Source organism: Macrobrachium rosenbergii, chromosome 56, assembly GCF_040412425.1.
Source record: "Macrobrachium rosenbergii isolate ZJJX-2024 chromosome 56, ASM4041242v1, whole genome shotgun sequence".
Classification (NCBI taxonomy): Eukaryota; Metazoa; Arthropoda; class Malacostraca; order Decapoda; family Palaemonidae; genus Macrobrachium; species Macrobrachium rosenbergii.
Genome location: NC_089796.1, coordinates 57,225,104 through 57,244,533, shown reverse-complemented (window position 1 = coordinate 57,244,533; position 19,430 = coordinate 57,225,104). Strand labels below are relative to the sequence as shown.

The 19,430-nt window shown below is 43.1% G+C and overlaps 1 protein-coding gene across 1 annotated transcript in view; it reads left to right on the top strand.

The window, feature by feature from the left end:
• The first annotated feature begins 1,584 nt into the window (after nt 1–1,584).
• LOC136836763 (thioredoxin-related transmembrane protein 2 homolog) overlaps nt 1,585–19,430 on the top strand; it is a 117,337-nt gene continuing 99,491 nt past the window's right edge. The window contains exon 1 of the mRNA XM_067101319.1: nt 1,585–1,863. Coding sequence (XP_066957420.1) covers nt 1,717–1,863 — 147 coding nt within the window. The 5' untranslated portion in view covers nt 1,585–1,716. The remainder of the gene's footprint in view (nt 1,864–19,430) is intronic.

Genomic DNA, 19,430 nt, shown 5'->3' with positions numbered 1-19,430 from the left:
GCCTTGTGAAGGTCAAAGATCATGAGTCACAATGAATAAGGTTTGAAGAGGATTCAAGTGCGGTAATCCAAAGTGTGACCTGGCAACGTTCACGATATCACCTGTTCAGCACAAGAGCTACTGAGGGACTGTCTTGCTCCTTGGCCATGCTATACTGCCACTACCTGCGACTCTTCAAACGTTGCTCAGAGACTATTGTGTTCTGTGACACTTTCTATTTTTCTGCTGCACGTATTCTTGCATATTTATTGCCTGTGTGTGTGATTCATCAATTACACAAACACAAACATTATATAGAGTATACACGTGTTATATATACATTATATATATATATATGGGTATAGACATTTATATATGGGTGGGTGTGTCCGTGTTTGAGCGGTGTGTATTAAATTGCGAGAATGAGAAACCAGAGGTTTATCAGAAACATTAATAATACTGATAATACTGCTTGGTCGTCAGAATCAGTAAGGTCATATTACCATGGACGATGCCTGAACTTCTGACCATCATAATATCAAGTCCAGTGTAACTAACTGAGCTAACAAATGGGTCTTTTTCCTTATAGTAGATGATTATTTATCATGAGGGAATTCGAGCTTGTAGTTCTGTCAGGTGGCGTGCTCACTTATTAACCTGGGGTCCACATTGGATTTTGACAGTTCTGTGTACTTTAGCAGTGCGTCTTGCACAGCACGACTAAACTTCGTTCTTTTAAACATCCATTTAACCTCAGTTGCAGCGTTGCTTTCTGTCTTTCAGTTTTTATCCATTCCTATGGTCTTTTCCATATTAGCTGTTTAATTTATTTAACTTGGCCTTGCCACAGTTTTTGCTTTTTATTTAAACAACAGTCTTCAAGCCAGCCTAAATAACAGTGTAGAAATGAATCTGACTGAGCTCGTTAATCTATATTAATAATAATAATAATAATAATAAATAATAATAATAATAATAATAATAATAATAATAATAATAATAATAATAATAATTATTATTATTATTATTATTATTATTATTATTATTATTATTATTATTATTCTCTGACTAACGCCATTACTGTAGACAAATTTCCATGTTTTATGTCTATTTATGATGGCATCATTCCAATATAATCTCAATATAATATTTAGTTAACCTTTCCCTGCGTCTTTTACAGCATATGATTTCACGAAAAGTAGCAATATGTCCTACTCATGTCTGCAAAATAATAGTTATAAATAGAGCGTGAATTTTTTTTCACCTACCGCATGCATGGCAAATAAATTTTTTTCTAAATACTCTGACTGCACTAGAGCTACAATTCAACTAAACCACTGGTTGAAACACTTTTAAGTTTAAAATTCATTTCCGACGTTGTGTCCGAATCAGAAGACCATCACGCCAACAACAAAACAAAAGAAGAATATTCTCAGATCTTAGGATAATCGTATATTGCGCAATTTTGATATTACAAAAAAAATCATTATGTATGATACTTTGAAGAATATTATCAAGGTATAATTAGATTAAAGATAAAAATTTACATTTATATAGCACGTATGACTTTCGATGCCTGGAAAAAGATAAAGTATAAAAAGATTTACGATCCGCTTCACTTTGCGCAAGACGTTAACAGAACGCGCCTTGCAGAGGAATAATCAAAACATCGTTCTGGGGAAATCTTGCAGACTGCCGAAGGAACCCATCGCCACCACGTCCAACCAGCCGTCAAAAATGAGTGTTCTCGAAGATGCTAAACAGCTCGTTCATCCGTATTATATTCTGAATATATTGATGAGCTTGAGTTTCTTAGCGTCTAAATATGTGCCTTTTTTATGCGAATATGTCTTTCCAAGAAGCGAGTGTGGAGAACTCGCAATGGTAAGTGTATCTTAGGCCAGTCTACTGACACTTCTTTGGCTACGGTGCTCGCCTGCATTTTCCCGAGATGTAACCGAGTACTGGGACCTTTCCCTGAAAAAAAAAAACTAATCATAGAATTTTCTTGAAAACAACTCCATTAGGATACGTTTCACACACCCAAATTACTTTAGAGGCGTTAATCTAACCTAACCCAACCTAATCTAACGTAGGCTTAACCTAACCCAACCCAATCCAACCTACTCTAACCTAGGGCGTGGCAAAAAAAAAAAGGCTGTACAATATTAGCGTAGGATACATCTCTGGTATTTGCTGCCCAGATGTGCTTACTCTTCATCCTATAGTAGATTACTAGGTTAACAATGGTGCCATGTAATAGGCTATAGCTTAATCTAGGCTATTAGGGTCCAACTTACCCGTGCTTGCCCAGGCCTACGAAAGTTGGTAAATAGCTTAGGTTGTAGGCTATCGTTGTGCTCTATAACTGGTGAAGTAGCCTTTTCTATATTTTGATAGTTTTGAGGTGATTCTGGAGTTGGAAGTTTCTGGGATGGGGAATGACAGGAAATGGTAACTATAAAGGAGAGGGTAAAAATATACTTTACACTCAGACTGCCTCTCAGGCTACACACGATATTTTTCTTCCTTTTTTTGAAGGCTTTTGTATGTTTCATACCATTATTGTTTTCGAAATGCTTTGTTTTATATAAATAACATACCAAATAATTACATAGCTATAGTTTCTACTTTTACGGGGCAGCACAAAATTTGCTGTAGCACTCTTTTGTCTTGGGTGTAGGTACACTGTCCCGACCCACTTTCGGGGAAGAATAGGTACAATGTAGCTAAAGAGCTCAATTCGTTTTTGCCGGTTAATGACGGAACACCAGTTATTAGCAGTTCTTGATTCGTTTTCAGAGATCGTCTTTGGTGCAGTATTCTTTGCTTTTGGTAGAATTCTGGATTATATCTTCACAGACTTGCCTAATTGGAATTTTGACTATGTTTGACTCAAGTTTGTCTAGCATTAGTACTGCAGCAAAGGGCTTAGACTACTTTGCAGAATATGACTTGCTAGAATTCTGGATTATATCTTCGATTGTGACTTGCCTAATTGGAATTTTGACCCATTATGTTTGACTCAAGTTTGTCTAGCATTAGGTACTGCAGCAAAGGCTGCAAAACTAGACTCACTTCTGCAGAATATGACTCGCATACCATATGTAGTTCTTGTAGGGAGCAAAGTTGCTCTCCTGAGCTTAATTGTTAAGAATGTAAGGACTGGGATAAGGGGAAGTGGAAGGCTTTATACAGACATAGAGACAAATTACAGCATGACCAACTGAGAAAAGCTACAGCTAGGGCTAAAGCTAAGGCTTCCGCTAGTACAAGTCATTCTCCTGGGGTTGATATTGATGTTATGCCTATCCCTTCAACACCTGTGACGGCTTTTTCTCCCATTTCCAGCCCTCCAGCTTTTCCTGTTACTCCAATACCTAGCTCTCATTCTGCTGAACCCAGTGCCATTGCCAGCTTAGAAGGACGGATAGATAAAAATTTATTTTACTTATGAATACTGTTTCCCAGATTGGGAACTCTGAAGGTCCTGATGGACAGATTTAATAGTGTAGTGTCGAGTGCATTGTCAGTGGAGGGGGCAGCTGTTCGTCCCACTGATGCTCCTAAGGCAAGGTCCCTGCTAAATTCCCCTTGCTCACCTGAGAGGAAGCAAACTGGCAGTCCAAGGGAGGTTGGTGGGGTTTGCCCATGAGCAGTCGTCGCCTCATCTGAGCCTGTTGTCCACCAATCCCAGGCTGCGGAAGAACGCCATTGGAAAAGCATTCGAATGGACGTATATGCCCTACCATCAAGTGACTGGGACTCTCCCGAATCCAAGAAGCTCAGTGGCCATTTTGTGAAAGTTTCAAGACCATTGGAAAGGCCGGGCACTTCCTTGGAAACAGATTTGCCCCCGTCTCGAAAGTGAGCTGTAGAGAAGGAACGTAGCCCTCTCCCTTCTTGTAGTTTTTGGGAGTCGCCAGTGAGAGATTCTTGCGCCCATTCTGTTGCGAAAGTGTGTTCCGACCCCAAAAGTGTGTGTGCCAGTACAGCTTATCGACGCAAAGTGTCCGAGCGCCCATTGTATGATAGTGTTATGTGTAAGCGCCAACTTGAAGCGTTTGGTGTCCGAGCTATCATCTCTAGAGCGCCCAGTGTCCGAGCGCACTTTGTCCGAGTGCCCATTGCATGAGTGCAGTTTCCGCCTTTTGAGTTCATGGTTGCCCAGACTCCGATTTGGAAGAGCCCGTGCATAACAGCTCAGAGTTTGAACATCAAATCGCTGAGCACCCATCCTTGGAGCGCCAAGTGTCCACGAAGAATGCAGCTGCTTCGAAGGAGTCAGTGTCTGTTCCGACAGCGAGTGGACGCTCAACGTCCGTGCATCCAGTCTCTGGGCGCTCCGCTCAAAATCCACTCTACTTCTAGCATCTTCGTGACCCCTCAAGGAGAGATTCCAGTGCCTGATTCTTCAGGTGAATTTCCATCTGTTGCTCAAGATCCTTTGTTGGTGCTGCTTCAACTCCATCTTGATAAAGTTCTGAGCCTTCTTCAAAAGCCAACTCCGGTAGTACAAGAGACTGTGGACCCCCCCAGGATCAACCCCTTCCTCCGTCGAGGAACCTGTAGAAGAGGAGCAATCTACATCTAATTACTTGGCACTGCTCAGGTTTTTCCTGATATGTTACCCATCATTCTTCTCCAGCTGTCCTTCATCCGGTTCAGCCTTCTTGATGATTAAATCACCAGGTACTCCAGACTTCACGTGTAGTTTTTACCTTTTGCTCAAGAAAGCTGCCACATGGGATGCCTGGTTAGCGGAAAGGAGAGATGTCGAAAGCGGTGTTCTGTCTGGCTCCTCTGCTGATAAGGAAGAAGTATCTGTCTTATTGAACTGGGAAGCTCTGTCCTTGGGAGTTCTGCTCTCTCAAGGCTTAATTTCTCCAGTATCATAGATGCTTCGTCGCTCTGCTTTCTTGTCGGGCCAGCATTTTCGCGCTCAGAATTAGACCATTTGTTTAAAGACATCTTTAAAGTCTTTGAGAACTTCAGTTTTCTGATTGATGGTGGGGGCTCTAGCCAAGAAAATAGAAGACTGTATGTCCTTGAAGAAAAATTTGCATCGACTGGCTGGGAGTGCTGGCGTGCACTGATAGAGCCTGAAGAGATGGAGCACTAGAGCTGGCCACATCTTCACAACAGGAGTCCTCCAAAAACGAGATTTGTGGTGCCTGAACTCACGGCAAAGGAGTCACCATTGCAACGTTTCTTCGCTTCTTTTTGCCCCTGACAAGAATAGTCTTTTTCCTGCAGGACACCCTGGAATGGGTTTCAGTAGAGCTACAAAAGAAATCGACTCAGGACCACCTCACTTAATCCACCAAAGGAACTAAGTTCCCCACACGAGCTACTAGAACGTCATCGACCTTGCAGCAATGGCCCTTTCGAAGTTCTATAGATCATTTCCAGTCCCGACTGAGAACCAACCTGTGAACTTCCAGACCAACCAAGAAACCCCCGTTAACAAGCCAGCACCTTGAAAGTGAGTTGTCCATCCACTGTGTTCCAGTGGGAGCTAGACTTTCCCATTTCTGGACAGAATGGAAAAAGAAGAATGTGGAGCCGTGGGTGCTGAAGCTATTGAAAGAGGGCTATGCTATCCCTTTCAGGGAGAAACCTCCCCAAGTAACCTCTCCCATCAGCTTAACAGCCTACTCGGTATACTCAGAGAGGTTTTCGGCCCTATCTCGGGAAGTGTCATCCCTACTAGAAAAGAAAGCCATGGAAGTAGTCGAGGATGTAAACACGAAGGAGTTTTACAACTGCCTCTTCACGGTTCCCAAGTCGTTGGGGAGGATGGAGACCTTGTCCGACGCCAGTGCCTCTGAACCTCTTCGCTCAAACAACTGTTCAAAATGAGACTGTTCAGTCAGTATTGTCAGCCATCCATCAGGGGAGGCTGGATGGTTATGATCAACATGCAAGATGCTTACTTCCCATCTCCAGTTCACCCAGATTCCAGGAAGTATCTGGGATTCATTTTCCAGGACAGAGTCTTCCAGTTTCAGGCACTTTCTGCTTTGGACTCTCCACTGGCCCTCAAGTTTTTACCCAGGTACTGGGCTTCCCAGTGAAATGGCTACATCTCATGAGGATAAATATCTCTGTACCTGGACGACATCTTATGCTCCCCTTGAGATCTCAGCATGGAGGGCCTGCAGAAAACTTCTGCCTACCAAGATTTAGGCCTTTTAATAAACTTCACAGTCGTGAGCTAGTCCCAACTCAGTCTATTTCTATATTTGGGGATAGTGATAGACCTCAGAATTTTCGGGCTTTTCCATCCCAACAAAGGATCCTCAGTTGTCGCAGGAAAATCCAAGACTTTGTGACTTGCCCCTCCTGCTCAGCCAATGCATGGAAGAGTCTTCTGGGAACCCTCTCTTCCATAGAGAAGTTTGTTCCTTTAGGCAGGGTACACATGAGAGTACTGCAATTTTACCTCAAGGCCAATTGGAAAGGAAGTTGTTCCCGGATTTGTTCGTTTTCAACGTCACTCCCCAGATAAAAGAGGGCCTTCATTGGTGACTGGCAAAAGACAGATTAGCAACAGGAAGGTCTCTGGCTCCAATGAACCCCAACCTAACGTTATACTCAGACACTTGATCTGGGTTGGAGAGTCTTCAAACTGAGCATGGAGGTTTCAGAACATGGTCTCCTACCAAAAGAAACCCACATCAATGTAAAGGAATTAAAAGCGATTCATCTTGCACTTCAGCATTTTGCAACACAAACCTTCAACAAGACAGTAGCAGTCCATTTGGGCAGCATGACCGCCCTGGCTTGTATCAAGAATCAAGGAAGGACTCCATTCTTTACGCCCACAAAAGCGATAAAAGGATTTTCTTCTGTGGGTGTGAGCAACGAGACCCACCCCATGACCCATTTCATTCAGGGGATGATGAACATCCTGTGGATGAATTGAGTTTGGCAACAGGTTCTACCGACAGAGTGGACACTAATCCACAGGTAAAATCACCTGTAGAAGCTGAGGGAAAGCCGACAGGACCTGTTTAATTAGGGAACCATCGCCGCCCGCTGTATTGTTCCCTGCCCGGATTCTTGCAAGCATGGGCATAGATGCCATGTTGCAGGACTGGTCGAACCTCGACCTTACACCTTCCCTCCTTCAGCATGGTGAGGGAAGTATCAAAAGTTCACCTTTGGCCACACAAGGAGTGGGTTCTCATCTGCTAGGCATTTTGACGTGATCTTCCCAAGGTTGCTTTCAGAAGAGAAATCTTCTCAAGCAGCTGCACTTTCTCCCGATTCCATCAAGGGTTATCCACTCTCACTCTGACAGGCTTCAGACTGTCGGGGAGCTTGTCAGAGTGAAAGGATTTTCCTGCAGAGGCTATTGCTAAGTGTAGGCGACAATCTTCTACTGCAGTCTACCAAGCTAAGTGGGCAGTTTTTATGGAAGTGGTGCCGGGAGCGAAATATCTCCTCTTCTCAAACATCTGTAGCCCAAATCGCAGATTTTCTATTACATCTTAGAACCTTGAAAGGACTCACAACATCTACCATTAAGGGTTACAGAGCAATGTTGAGTTCAGTATTTAAACATAAAGGAGTAGACCTGTCTTCAAACCAAGACATCAGCGATTTAATAAGACATTTTAATACTAGAAAGCAAGCAAAACCCCAGAGTCACTTGGAACTTCGGACGGTCCTAAATGGCTGTCAGACCGCTAATGAACCTTTGATTCATCACTTCGAATCTTGGACGTATGAGACCTTATTCTGATGGCACTGGCTACAGCCAGCAGAGCCAGTGAGCTTCATGCCATCGACAGTGGGCAGGTTTCGCCAAAGCGTCGCTGCATGCTCACTGATTTTGGATTTTTTGGCCAGCACGAGGACCCGACTAACCCTGGCCTCGGCCAATCAAGAGCCTGTCCGGCGCATCGTGGTCCATCCGATCAAGACCCTCGAGTAGACGCCTGACGAGGTGAGGCTATGACCCTGGGCTTGGGCCCGGTCCTGACGAATCATCCTACATAGTTTTTGGAGCCAAATGGCGTGGGACATTTCCACATTCGCAAAATTTACTGCTTAGGTGAAGTCTGAGAAGGGATCGCTTGAAGGGTTCAGACTGAAGCAATTGTGGAGTTGTGGTGGTTGAGTCACCACCTGACATAGTTTGACCTAAGAGATGGTGATGGGACCTCCACTGCTATCTTGAGGGCGGAACCATCTCCAGGCATCAGCCCATCGGAATCCAGGGGGCTGGTGTTTGGAGGTGGGGACTCTGGCTTTTGTCCGAAGCCCCACGGAACATGCTTGGGTGTGGGGAGTCAGTCCCCATTAGTGGGGCAGAGCTCTCAGCAGGCGGATTGGCTTATACCTGGGCCACTGCAAGCGTGTTGGTGCTATCCTGAAAGGGTAGGGTATGGGGTGGACCATTGGGAAGTCACTCTCACTTGTGCCATTGGCGGAATCCCAATACACAGCTGATCCACGATACTTGCCTTCTTGATATAACCAAGCAGTTTTGGGTGGGTGGATAAAGTTTGTGTGTGGTGGCTCATCTGGCAAAATGGGTCTTTTGGTTTTGGGATGTATTCCCTCCCAGTTTGGATTTGGCGACTGTAGTCTGTGGGGCCGGGGTCAAAAGAATTTTTGACCTTTTCTGGCTTAAACATGGACTTTTTAGCTCGACCATTGGACTAATCAGACTCCAGAACATGGAGGGTATCAAGAACTAAACACTGAGACACCAGGGTGTTAATAAATCTGGTGGATTTGATCAAATAATGGTCCTTATTGCACTAATAAACTTATCATTAGGTTACGAATGTTTATACAGTGTAGCCAAGCAATTTTGGAAAAGTGAAAGAATTAAATTAATTCTAGAAAAAGATAAGTAAAGTCATTTTGTGCTTTATCAATTCTCTTCTTCCTTTGAAGCTAGTGAGGCACAAAAAGACTTACATCAGCCACATTCTAAATGACTCAGTTGTCAGCACGAAGGTGTTTTCAGTGAAAAACTTGAATGATGAGCCATTTGATTTTGTTCCAAGGCTGAAGAACATGGACCAGTCCCATGTACCAGAACTCTTCCCCAATTTTGGCATGTTGCTATCTACAAGGAGGAAGGGAAAATTTGATAAAAAGGTGCCTGACTGCATTGAGAACAAGGTTGGTTCCATTCCATTGAAATTTGAAACGTATGGAAAGAATCTTTAATAAAAGCTGGAAATGAGACCAAAGCAGTTCTGTTAGCTAACTTTAAACCTCCCTGAAGATGGAAATATTGAATCTATTTCATCTCACAGATTTTAATACACTGAAAGGATTGGTTTACTCTAAAATCTTCATGTTTTTAAAGAGGAAGAGATTCTCCATCGATGCCCTCCTTTGTATCTCATTAAAAACTGGGAGGTGATGCAGCCATCCTACTAACCTTCTCCTCCAGTTACCTACCTGACACCATCATTGTCGGCCACGAGAGGATGCAGGTAAAAAATATAAAAAAAGTCCAAAACAATGCACGTAAATGTTTGAATACGGCCATATTCAAAACTCATGTATTAACAAAAAAAGATGTTCTGTATGCTCTGCAGAGCACGATTTTGATGATTGCAAAGCGGCGAGTACTGTTTTCTTTGCGAGGTGACCACACACCAAACTCTAGGACTTGTCCCAGATATAGGTTTGAACAAGAAGTGCTGGCAGTGGCAGACAATGAACACATCAGCATTAGTGCAGCAAAGCGGGTGGTAATGGCAGCAAACAAAAGTGCCAACACCACTTATGCTTCTGTAATAAAACTTATGAAAATCCAATAAACAAAGCCACCAATAACATCTACTGATGGAAGATATCACAAACCTGGTTTTCATCGAACCATAAACAATAATCAGAACCCAACCAATGACGTCGACAGTACTTTGAAGTCCAATACCAAAAATTGTACTTCAAAAAGCACAGGAAATTTATCTTCCACCACATCCACAGCTGTTGAAACAAAAATAAAGGGTGCCAAAATCAGCACCCAAACAAAGCTTGCAAACATTCTGAAAATTCTCAAACCAAAATAAGCTAAAGGAACAAGCCCCAATTAGATAGAGCAAACTCAGACCCTTCAATCATTACAGCCACAAACAAATAGGGATAAAACTACAGCTGCTTCCTACCAAGAAAGCGCACAAGAAACACATCCCAAATAGTGATAGGTTTTATAATAAAAACATCAAATGGGTTCAGTGTTTTGGAAGACATCTCTCCCCACCTAGAAAGGTGGTTGTATATAAAGCCCAAACCAACATCCAGTTCAATTCCGTCTAAGACTCAAGCAACAAGCAACAGTGGTGCACAGAAGACCAGTGAACACCTGACCATCAAGGCATAACACAAAATCTGATGATCAACCAAAAGCCCCGACCTTTAACAAGATGAAAAGGGATCAAAAAACAACCTCTGATAAAGGAGAATTTCCTCCAACCTAGGAACAGTACTTCCCCTCCAGTGAGTGGGAAGTAGTACTACCTTTTTACATTCTTGTCGACATTCTCCAGTGGAACTGTAAAAGGTCTCAGGCCCGTTCTGAAGATCTTAAAGTTTTAATGAATGAATTTAATCCAGGGATTATATGCCTACAGGAAACAATGTTAGGCAACTCTGTTTTACAATCCTGGAGTTGATTATGCCATATTTAATTCTACTCCCAGTTGGTGATCGTGCTCCATGGAGGTGCTGCAATTATTATTAATAAATCTTTACAGCACTCCACAATACAACTAAATACAACTCTCCAAGCGGTTGCAGTGTCTGCCATTTTGAAAAGAGGATAACAATCTGCTCACTATACCTTCCACCAGACCTTTCTTTTAACATTGGAGATATTCAGTCCTTGATTGACCAACTTCCAGCTCCTTTTCTCGTAGGTGATTTTAATACCCACAACCCCTTTGGGGAAGTCAGTGTTTAGATAGCAAGGGAAATTAATTGAGGACCTTATTGACAGGAATGATGTTGCACTATATAATAATGGGTCAATGACCTTCCACAACATTCATCATAATCATTTCTGCACTGGACCTTAGTATTTCTTCAACAAATATCCACTTGATTTTAACTGGTCTGTTAATGAAGATTTGAATGGCAGTGATCATTACCCGATCCATCTGAAATATGCTCTAAATGCCCCATCTGAAACATTACCTAAGTGGAAGGTAGAGGATGCTGACTGGGATAAATTCAGTCAAGGGTGTCAATCTAGATAGGAGTTTGAGTCATTTCATTCTCACCTGGATGCCTATGACTACTTCATTGAATCCACTCTGAAGAGTGCCGAGGCTCGATCTCTAAGACACAAGGTAAACCTCGTGAGACCTGCAGTTCCCTGGTGGAATAAGACATGTGGTACTCTGAGAAAAGTCACTAGGAAGTGCTACCGACGATACAAAACTAGTGGCCCCTCAGTCTAAATTAATCTATAAACGTGCTTTAGCCAAGCAGCGAGCGTTTTATAAGAAAGCCAAAAGAGAATGTTGGCTTTATTATATTAATGGAATCAATTCAAAACTCCATTGAGAGTGGTGTGGCGCAAAATTAGGAAACTGAGTGGAAAATTTGTTGCGTCACCATTACCCTCATTAAAGTCAATAACACTCTAATCACAGAGCCCACTGAAGTTGCCAATGAGCTAGGAAAACACTACAAAAAGTTTCCAGCCTGATAATTATTCTCCAGAATTTCAAAGAATTAGGAAGAGCTGAAATGACTCTGAAATTTGATTGGGAAAATCTGAACCATACAACTACAAATTTTCCTTAAGAGAATTTAGGAAGCCTCTCTTCAACTGAATCAACAGCTCCAGGTGGTGATTCAATTTTATGAAATGCTAAACACCTCCCAGATGATGCCAAAAGTATCTACTGAAGATTATAAACAAAATATGGAAACTGGAATTTTACCCAAGGACTGGAAAATATCCATAATTGTCCCCATTAAAAAGCCTAATAAAGATGCTTCCCAAGCCACCAGCTATAGACCAATAGCTCTTACCAGCTGTGTTTGTAAGCTGATGGAGAAAATGATAAACACCAGATTAGTTTGGCACCTGGAAACTAAAGGACTAATAACTCCATTTCAATTTGGTTTCAGGAAAAATCGCTCCACCCTTGATCCTTTGCTGAGGCTGACCAATCAAATCCAGCAAGGATTTGCCCAAAAGATGTCAGACCATTGGGGTGTTTTTTTGACCTAGAAGAAAGCATATGACACTACTTGGAGTGGCATCTTAAAACAATTGCACAAAATGGGCATATGTGGAAGAATGATTAAATTCATATATTCCTTTTTTAACAGAGAGATTTTTAAGGTTAGAGTGGAAACTCACTCTCCCAACCTTTGTGCAGGAGGAGGGTGTTCCCCAGGAAGCGTTTAAGTGTGACACTTTTTCAGTTGCAATAAACAGTATTGTGCAACAAATATCATCACCTGTTAAATGCTTCGCTTTTTGTTGATGACCTTGCAATATACTGCACAGGATATGATGCCTCGTCAGTATGTCTCAACATTTGCAAAAGGTCTATTGTCTATTACAAAGTGGGCTGCTGAGAATAGTTTTAAATTCTCTTCCTCGAAAACAGTTTCTGTAAGATTTACTAGGTGCCAGCGTGTGGAAGAGTTCCCACCCTTAGTTTAAAGGATCTATCATTCCTTATGAAAGGGTAAATTTTGGGAATGACCATTGACCAGAAATTGACATGGGCCAACCACATAAATGCCTTAAAGACTAATGTTAAACAATCTCTCAATATTTTAAAGGTTGTCTCTGGATTTAGTTGAGGCTGATAAAAAATCCCTGCTGAGACTGTATGACTCGTTGTGTCGATCCAAGCTAGACTATGGCTGTCAGATTTATTCCTCAGCTTGTAAAACCAAGCTAAAGGAACTGGAGCGTTGTACACAATATGGGGCTGAGAATATGCTCAGGGCTTTTAGAACTTCGCCTGTTGAAAGCATATATGTCGATACAGACCAACTTCCCCTTGATCTAAGGGAGGCAAGAACTAAGATTAAGATACATGGCTAGAATTAAAAGTGCTCCCAAAATCCCCTCCTTCCAAGTGCTGAAAGAAGCAGACTCTGGGTCTTTTCTGGTACAAAGAGCCTCTAGACCATTCAAATTAGACTAAATGAAGATGTTAGGGATAGTCATCTTAAATCCCAGAAAGTCATGGAGTGAAACATCCTAATGTATCCTCATGGCTTATCCCAGAACATCCGTGTGCAAAAAAGCATATAACAAAAAAGACTGTCTGAGGAAGAGATTAGGGGGAAAATTCTTGGAACACGATGTTACCCATACTAATGTGACAAAATCTATACTGATGGATCAAAGTCGGATAAGTAGTGTTGGCTGTGCAGTTATCCTTGGTGATACAGCATATGCAGCTAAACTACCTGACTTTGCATCCATATTCACAAGAACTAACAGCCATAGTCTCTGCCCTGGATATAGTTTTTCAAAGTAAGCGACACTAATTTCGTCATCTACTCGGACTCCAAAAGCACTTTAGAAGCAATAAAAAAAATTCAATAGCTTCCATCCATTAGTTCAAAAAGTTCAGGAATGGCTCTTCCATTTGTATTATCTGGGTAAATCTGTCTCTTTCTGTTGGGTCCCTTCTCATGTAGGGGATTTGTGGAAATGAGATGGCAGACAGGGAAGCGAAAGGTGCTAGTGTCTATTCAGAAACAGCCTTTAGTAAAGTGCCTCATACAGACCTAAAAAAGGTCCTTTTAGATCTTATTTTTAAACAAATGGCAAGAAGATGGACTTCTTCTCTTGCCAATAATAAAAAGTATAAAAAAATGGGGAAATAGTGTATTACCGTGGCTTTCGTCTTTCAGTCGGATAGGCAGACAGAAATAGTTTTAAGCAGAATGAGGATTGGGCACACGTATTTGACCCATCAGTTTATTTTAGAAAGGGCAGCCCCCAGAGTGTGCTTGCGGTGGTGAATGCTAACAGTGGAGCACATTCTGGTTGCTTGCCCCAGATATTTTAACAAAGAGAGATATTTTAGAGTAAATCCCTCTGTGATATTTTGGGAGATGAAGCAGATATTTCTGCTCTCATCCCTTTTTTAAAGAATCTATAAACATTTTTAATAAAATTTAATTATATTTTATTAATCATCATAGATATATATATATATTTATTTATAAGCATTTTCTTTCATTAATTCATTCATTTTATCATATCACTTAATTTATCTATTAACCATCTTCTTCATACACTCATTCATTTTCATAATATAATTTATTTTCTTTCATTACGGCGCTGAATGGCTTCTTTGGCCCCAGTGCCTGGGCTTTTAAATAAAACTCATCCATCCATCCATCCAGTGGACCAACCTCGACGTGTACGCCTTTCCTCCCTCGTTCTGTCTGAATGGCCAAGTGATCAGCCGAGTGATGATGCGAATCTCAGGATGATTGTTAGCACCCAAATGGCATAGGCCGTTTAGTTCGGTTTCCTGAGCTCTCCTCTCCGAGGCGCCGAAGAGATCCCCTACTGGCCCAACCTGCTGTCAACTTTGCTGAATTGGTACACGAGGCAGTGCAGTCCCTTCAGTTCATGGGTGGAGGTTATCCCCATCTCACCAGAATGTGAATGGCTTTGCGTTGCGCAGCAACAGAGAGTTTCCAGACCAGGATACCTCACACAATCCTCCTCAAACAGTATACCAGGATTCCACCAGTGGTTGTCTTCTGTGGTTGGTGTCGTCGTCAAGGATATCTCTCCGGTCTGAGCTACTATTCAGCTAGGTCGCATACTTCCTGTCTTCCTTCATGAAGTAGCCGACTTTTGCTCTCCGTTTCAGCTGTGAAAGGCTACCGTGCCGCTCTCGGCCTAGTCTTACAGCTGAAGCACAGAGGCACATCTCTTCCTCTAGATCTCTCTACTAATGAGAAGCTTTGGTCTTGCCCACAGGGATCTCAAGCCCCTTGCTGGATGTGACTCTCGTTCTAGAGGCCTGACTCGTGCCCCCCCGCACAAGCGCTGAGAGTTGTCAGACGGGGATCTGACCCTCAAGCCAAATCTTCCTGCTGGCCCTGGCATCCCAGCGAGAGAGAGATGGCGAATTTCATGGACTTTCGCCGATCCGAGAACACTCGAGGATGGGGATCAGTTTGCAGTTCCGTCCGGATTCTGTAGCGAAACTCAGGACCCTTAGGTCCCTGTTTCGCACCAGTTCGGGCCTTCTGATCCCCTTCTAGAGAACTTTGCTTCAGGTAATAAACCAGACGAGATGCTACTGTGTCCTGTTAGAGTGCTGCGACGCTATCTGTGAGGACTCGACGTCTCCGGCCTGAGTGTCGACGACTCTTCGTTAGTACTGGCTCGACCAAGAAAAGTGTCCAGAACACCATCTCTTTTTGGCTTCGTGAGGCGATAGGAGAGCATATTCTGCTCTTGAAGACAACATCAGATGCGCTTCATCCGAGCTTCTGGAGAAGTCCACAGCATTGGTCCATTCCTTGCATTCGGAAGATGTCAGTTGTTGCAGGGTGCTGAAAGGAGGTGTGTGGTCCCAACAACCACCTTCAACTCCTTCTACCTCCGGGATGTTGCTCACAAGCCTTGGACACTTTTTCCTTGGGTCCTGTGGTGGCTGTCAACAAGTTGTGTGCACCAGGCTCCTCTAGCAGGACAGGTTGCATCTCGCCTATGATGCCGGTTGTGATTGGGAGCATGAATGTTGAAGTGACTGGCCTCTCTTCTTTCTCCCCTTCCTGGCTGTCTTCCCACGGGCAGGGAGTGGGCCGTGCAGTACCTATGCTGGATCTGGCCCGGTCGATGCAGGTAAGCACCCAAGAGCTCGTTCTATTTCCCGTTCAGGTTCTAGCTCCAAGCAACCCACTCCTTCCCTTGCAGGATGGGAGAGACTATGACTATAAGACAAACCCAATGCTTGTGACTGTCTTCAATGTCATCCAACTCCAAGTTCTTCCTAGCCTACTTTGAGAAATACGATTCCTCTTTCATGCAAAGGGCCCAGAAGTCTGACAACTGATCCCGCGTTTTCTTACAGCCGATCATTCTGTCTGAAGCAGTTTTCCCTTCCTCGCTCTATCGACCAGGAAGGAAGACAAATGGTGAACTCCAGTCAGTTCAGAGACTCTCAGATTCCTCCCTCAACCAGTAAGTCTCTAATGTAAAGGACCAGGAGGTTTTGTATATTGTGTCAGGAACAGATCACAGTTTTTCAAAGTAAATTGTATTTTTCTAACTACAAACCCAACCCGAGGTCCTTTCATTTATGCCACCCATGCCACCCTCAATCTTATATACCTGGGCCGAAAGGCAAATTGGAAGATTTAGTCCGGGCAGGTGGTCCTCCACGCCTCCCAGACAGCAGTTAACTACACAGCCACCTTGTTTGAAATTCAATGGCTGTTTCCAGGGAGAGAAAGTAATCCTAATGTAAAGGACCTCCAAGTTTTGTATAGTTAGGGAAAAATGCAATTTACTTTAAAAATTGTGATTTTAACTGTTTTGACTTATCATGTCAGGCTCCTAGCCTCTTTAGTAGTTAGATACTGTGGCAAGGCTGCAAGACCAGACTCATATCAGATGATATGACAGCCCACCATTTTGTGTTCTTGTAGAGAGCAAGTTTGCTCACCAGACCAGTGGTCCCGTTGGATTAGGGGAAAGGAAAATGAAAATTTTGAGTTGTTCAGCACAATAGACCAAACCCTTGGTCCTTTACATTGGGAATTACTTTCCAGCGTTAGGTGGAAACAGCCATTGAACTTTCAACAAGGTGATTAGCCAGTGCAGACTAACTACCTTCGGGAAATGGGTTTGTACCGCCTGCCCGGATTCCTGCCTCATTCAAAGAGCTTTCATCTAATGCGTACCTGAGACTGGGACGTTGTTTCTCAATGCTCTCTGCCTGACTGCTGTTGGCGCTTTTCCCGGTGGGAACTTTCTCTTTTGTATGAATATGAATGTTGATAGGAGGAGCCTTCCTACCCCCAGCTTGTGTGTCCTGGGGTGGGAGACAAATACCTTACATTTAGAGCTAGTGTTGACACGGACCCACTCCCTCTGCCCCACTTGAGGGGCACGTGTGTGTTCGTAACGTTCCTGTGCTGACGAGTGTTGTTCCTGGTCTCCCAAGCAGTGAAGGTTTGAAGGCTGAACCAGATATTCTTCTTGAAAGCCATGAGGGGTGTCCCGGTGTGCCCCGACGACTCCCGTGGTGGCTGATCCGTCAGGATCGTTTCTCACTCGACAGCTTCCCCTATGTTGATACCTCTCCTTCAGGTGAGACTCCCCCCCTTCCTCATTCGTTTCATCAGGTGTGGAAGGCCACGGAGTGGTTGCTCAGGACATCTCTCTCCAACACTCTCCTTGCTCGGGGGCAAAGTTCCCCGTACAGGTAGTAGCAACTGATTGCTTTGTCCTCAGGTTTTGGGGTGGGACTCCTCAAGCATCAGGAATCTAACCTTGCCTGGCTGCACCTGGGTCTGCCTGGGATTCCTTCACTGGAGGTCTGGTGTCACCCTTGTGTGGCGCTGCAGTGATGGTACACAGCCACCGCTTCCACCACCACAACTGTCACTATGTCGTTATTCGGCAAGCTGCCTGTGTGGTGGCCTTCTCGCCTCGAAAAACACCCAGGTTGCGGCGCTCCTGCCATTCCACCCCGTGCGCTGCCTCTAGGTTCCTGGCCCTGTTATCCCTGCCTGGCCCTCGCACATGGTGACATCGTCAGTCGCAACACATGTCAATGCCTGCTCCTGTTGCTGACCCGCGCTCAATCTTGACCACAGTTCCGGCTCCTTGTTCCCTACCTGACACTCGGCCTGGCTTGGCTCCCCCATGAGCCACCCATGCCTCAATCCTGGCTTCGTCTTGGGACTGTCCTGGCTCCCACGCTATTGTATCTGCCCGGTAGCTGCTGGCCCTTTCGTCTCACAGCTACCTGGGTGCACCTGCTTCCATGGCCCCCTGGTTGCTCCCGTGCCTTCTGCTGCTCCTCCATGGTTTGAGGACCTGACTATGATCCTGAGGAAGTTGGCAAAGAAGAGAAGATCGAGGAAGGTGTCTTCGTCGTAAATGTCGCCGTCTGCTGCCTCTTCTTCCTCTTCTCCTTCTGAAGCAAATACATATCAAAAATCAAAGTAATAATGAAACAAATAAAGAAAGAAATAAAGTATGAGACAAAGGGAAAAAAGCAAGCCGGCACCACATTATGAAATGTCAGCACCATGATGAGGCATCAGCACCCAGGTACAGTGCAACAAAGCAATGTATCTATGATGCAAATGGAAGTGCAGATATGGAGATGTAGAATAGATGCAGATACAAACACAAAATGAAGAATTATGAAGATGGAAGATTAACTATTTTGGAAAAGTTGGATTTTTTTTTTTTTTTAATGTCCAAAGTTATGGAAATGAAGAAAAAGAACATCATATCAGAGCAGGAAAGAGACATGGGAAAATCCTTATTATTACCCATATTAGATAATGGGGATAAGCATAAACCATCTAGTGATGAATGCATGGGGTTTAGTTTCAGTAACTCAAAAGAAAAATAGAGTTCTTAGAAGAACTAACCCAAACTGAAAAAATAGATATATAATGAATATAAGTGAAACCTGGTACTCACAAAGAGACTGGTAATGATGATCAGATAAAAGGGTTTCCAAACATAGATCTGATAGAAAAAATAGGAATCAAAGAGACATGATATATGGGAGAGATGTAAATCAAGGAAAAATCTGTGAAATATGGTAACACAGAATGTGAATTAATAGCAGTAAATTTGAATCTGAAAAATTGGTAAAAAGTGTAACATACAGACCCTAATACTAAAGATTTTGACATAATAATTGACAAATTGGATGATACATGTAGAAATCACAAAGACTGGAATATACTCTATCCGGAGACCTTAATTTTCTTCTTGTAGAATGGAAAGAACGAATAGGAGACTGTGGTTGTATTTATACATATAAAAGGAAAGTAATAGTAGTCACGAAAGATAGAGGCAATTTGAAAAGCTATTAGATATGCTACTAGAACATAACATTCAGCAAATAAATCACCTGCCAATGAGAAGGATAATATTTTACAGACCTAGTATTTGTGAGCGAGGTGAACTATGTTAACCCTTAACGCCAACTGGACGTATTTTACGTTGACAAAGTTGCCTGTCAGGTGCCAAGTGGACAAAATCGTCTACCACAAAAGTTTTTAAATATTACAGAAAAATACTTATAGGCCTCGTTTGCAAAAATTTTAAATCACGCTTGAGGATGCTGGGAGTTCACGGAGCATGCTGTTGTTTTGTTTACAGCGTGACCCAGCTCTTGCATGTTAATTTCTTTCTTCTCCACAAGAAAGCATCATCTAACTCTGCTGAAAATCTCAGAAATTCTTTTGTCACTTGGTCATAATTTTTTTGCACC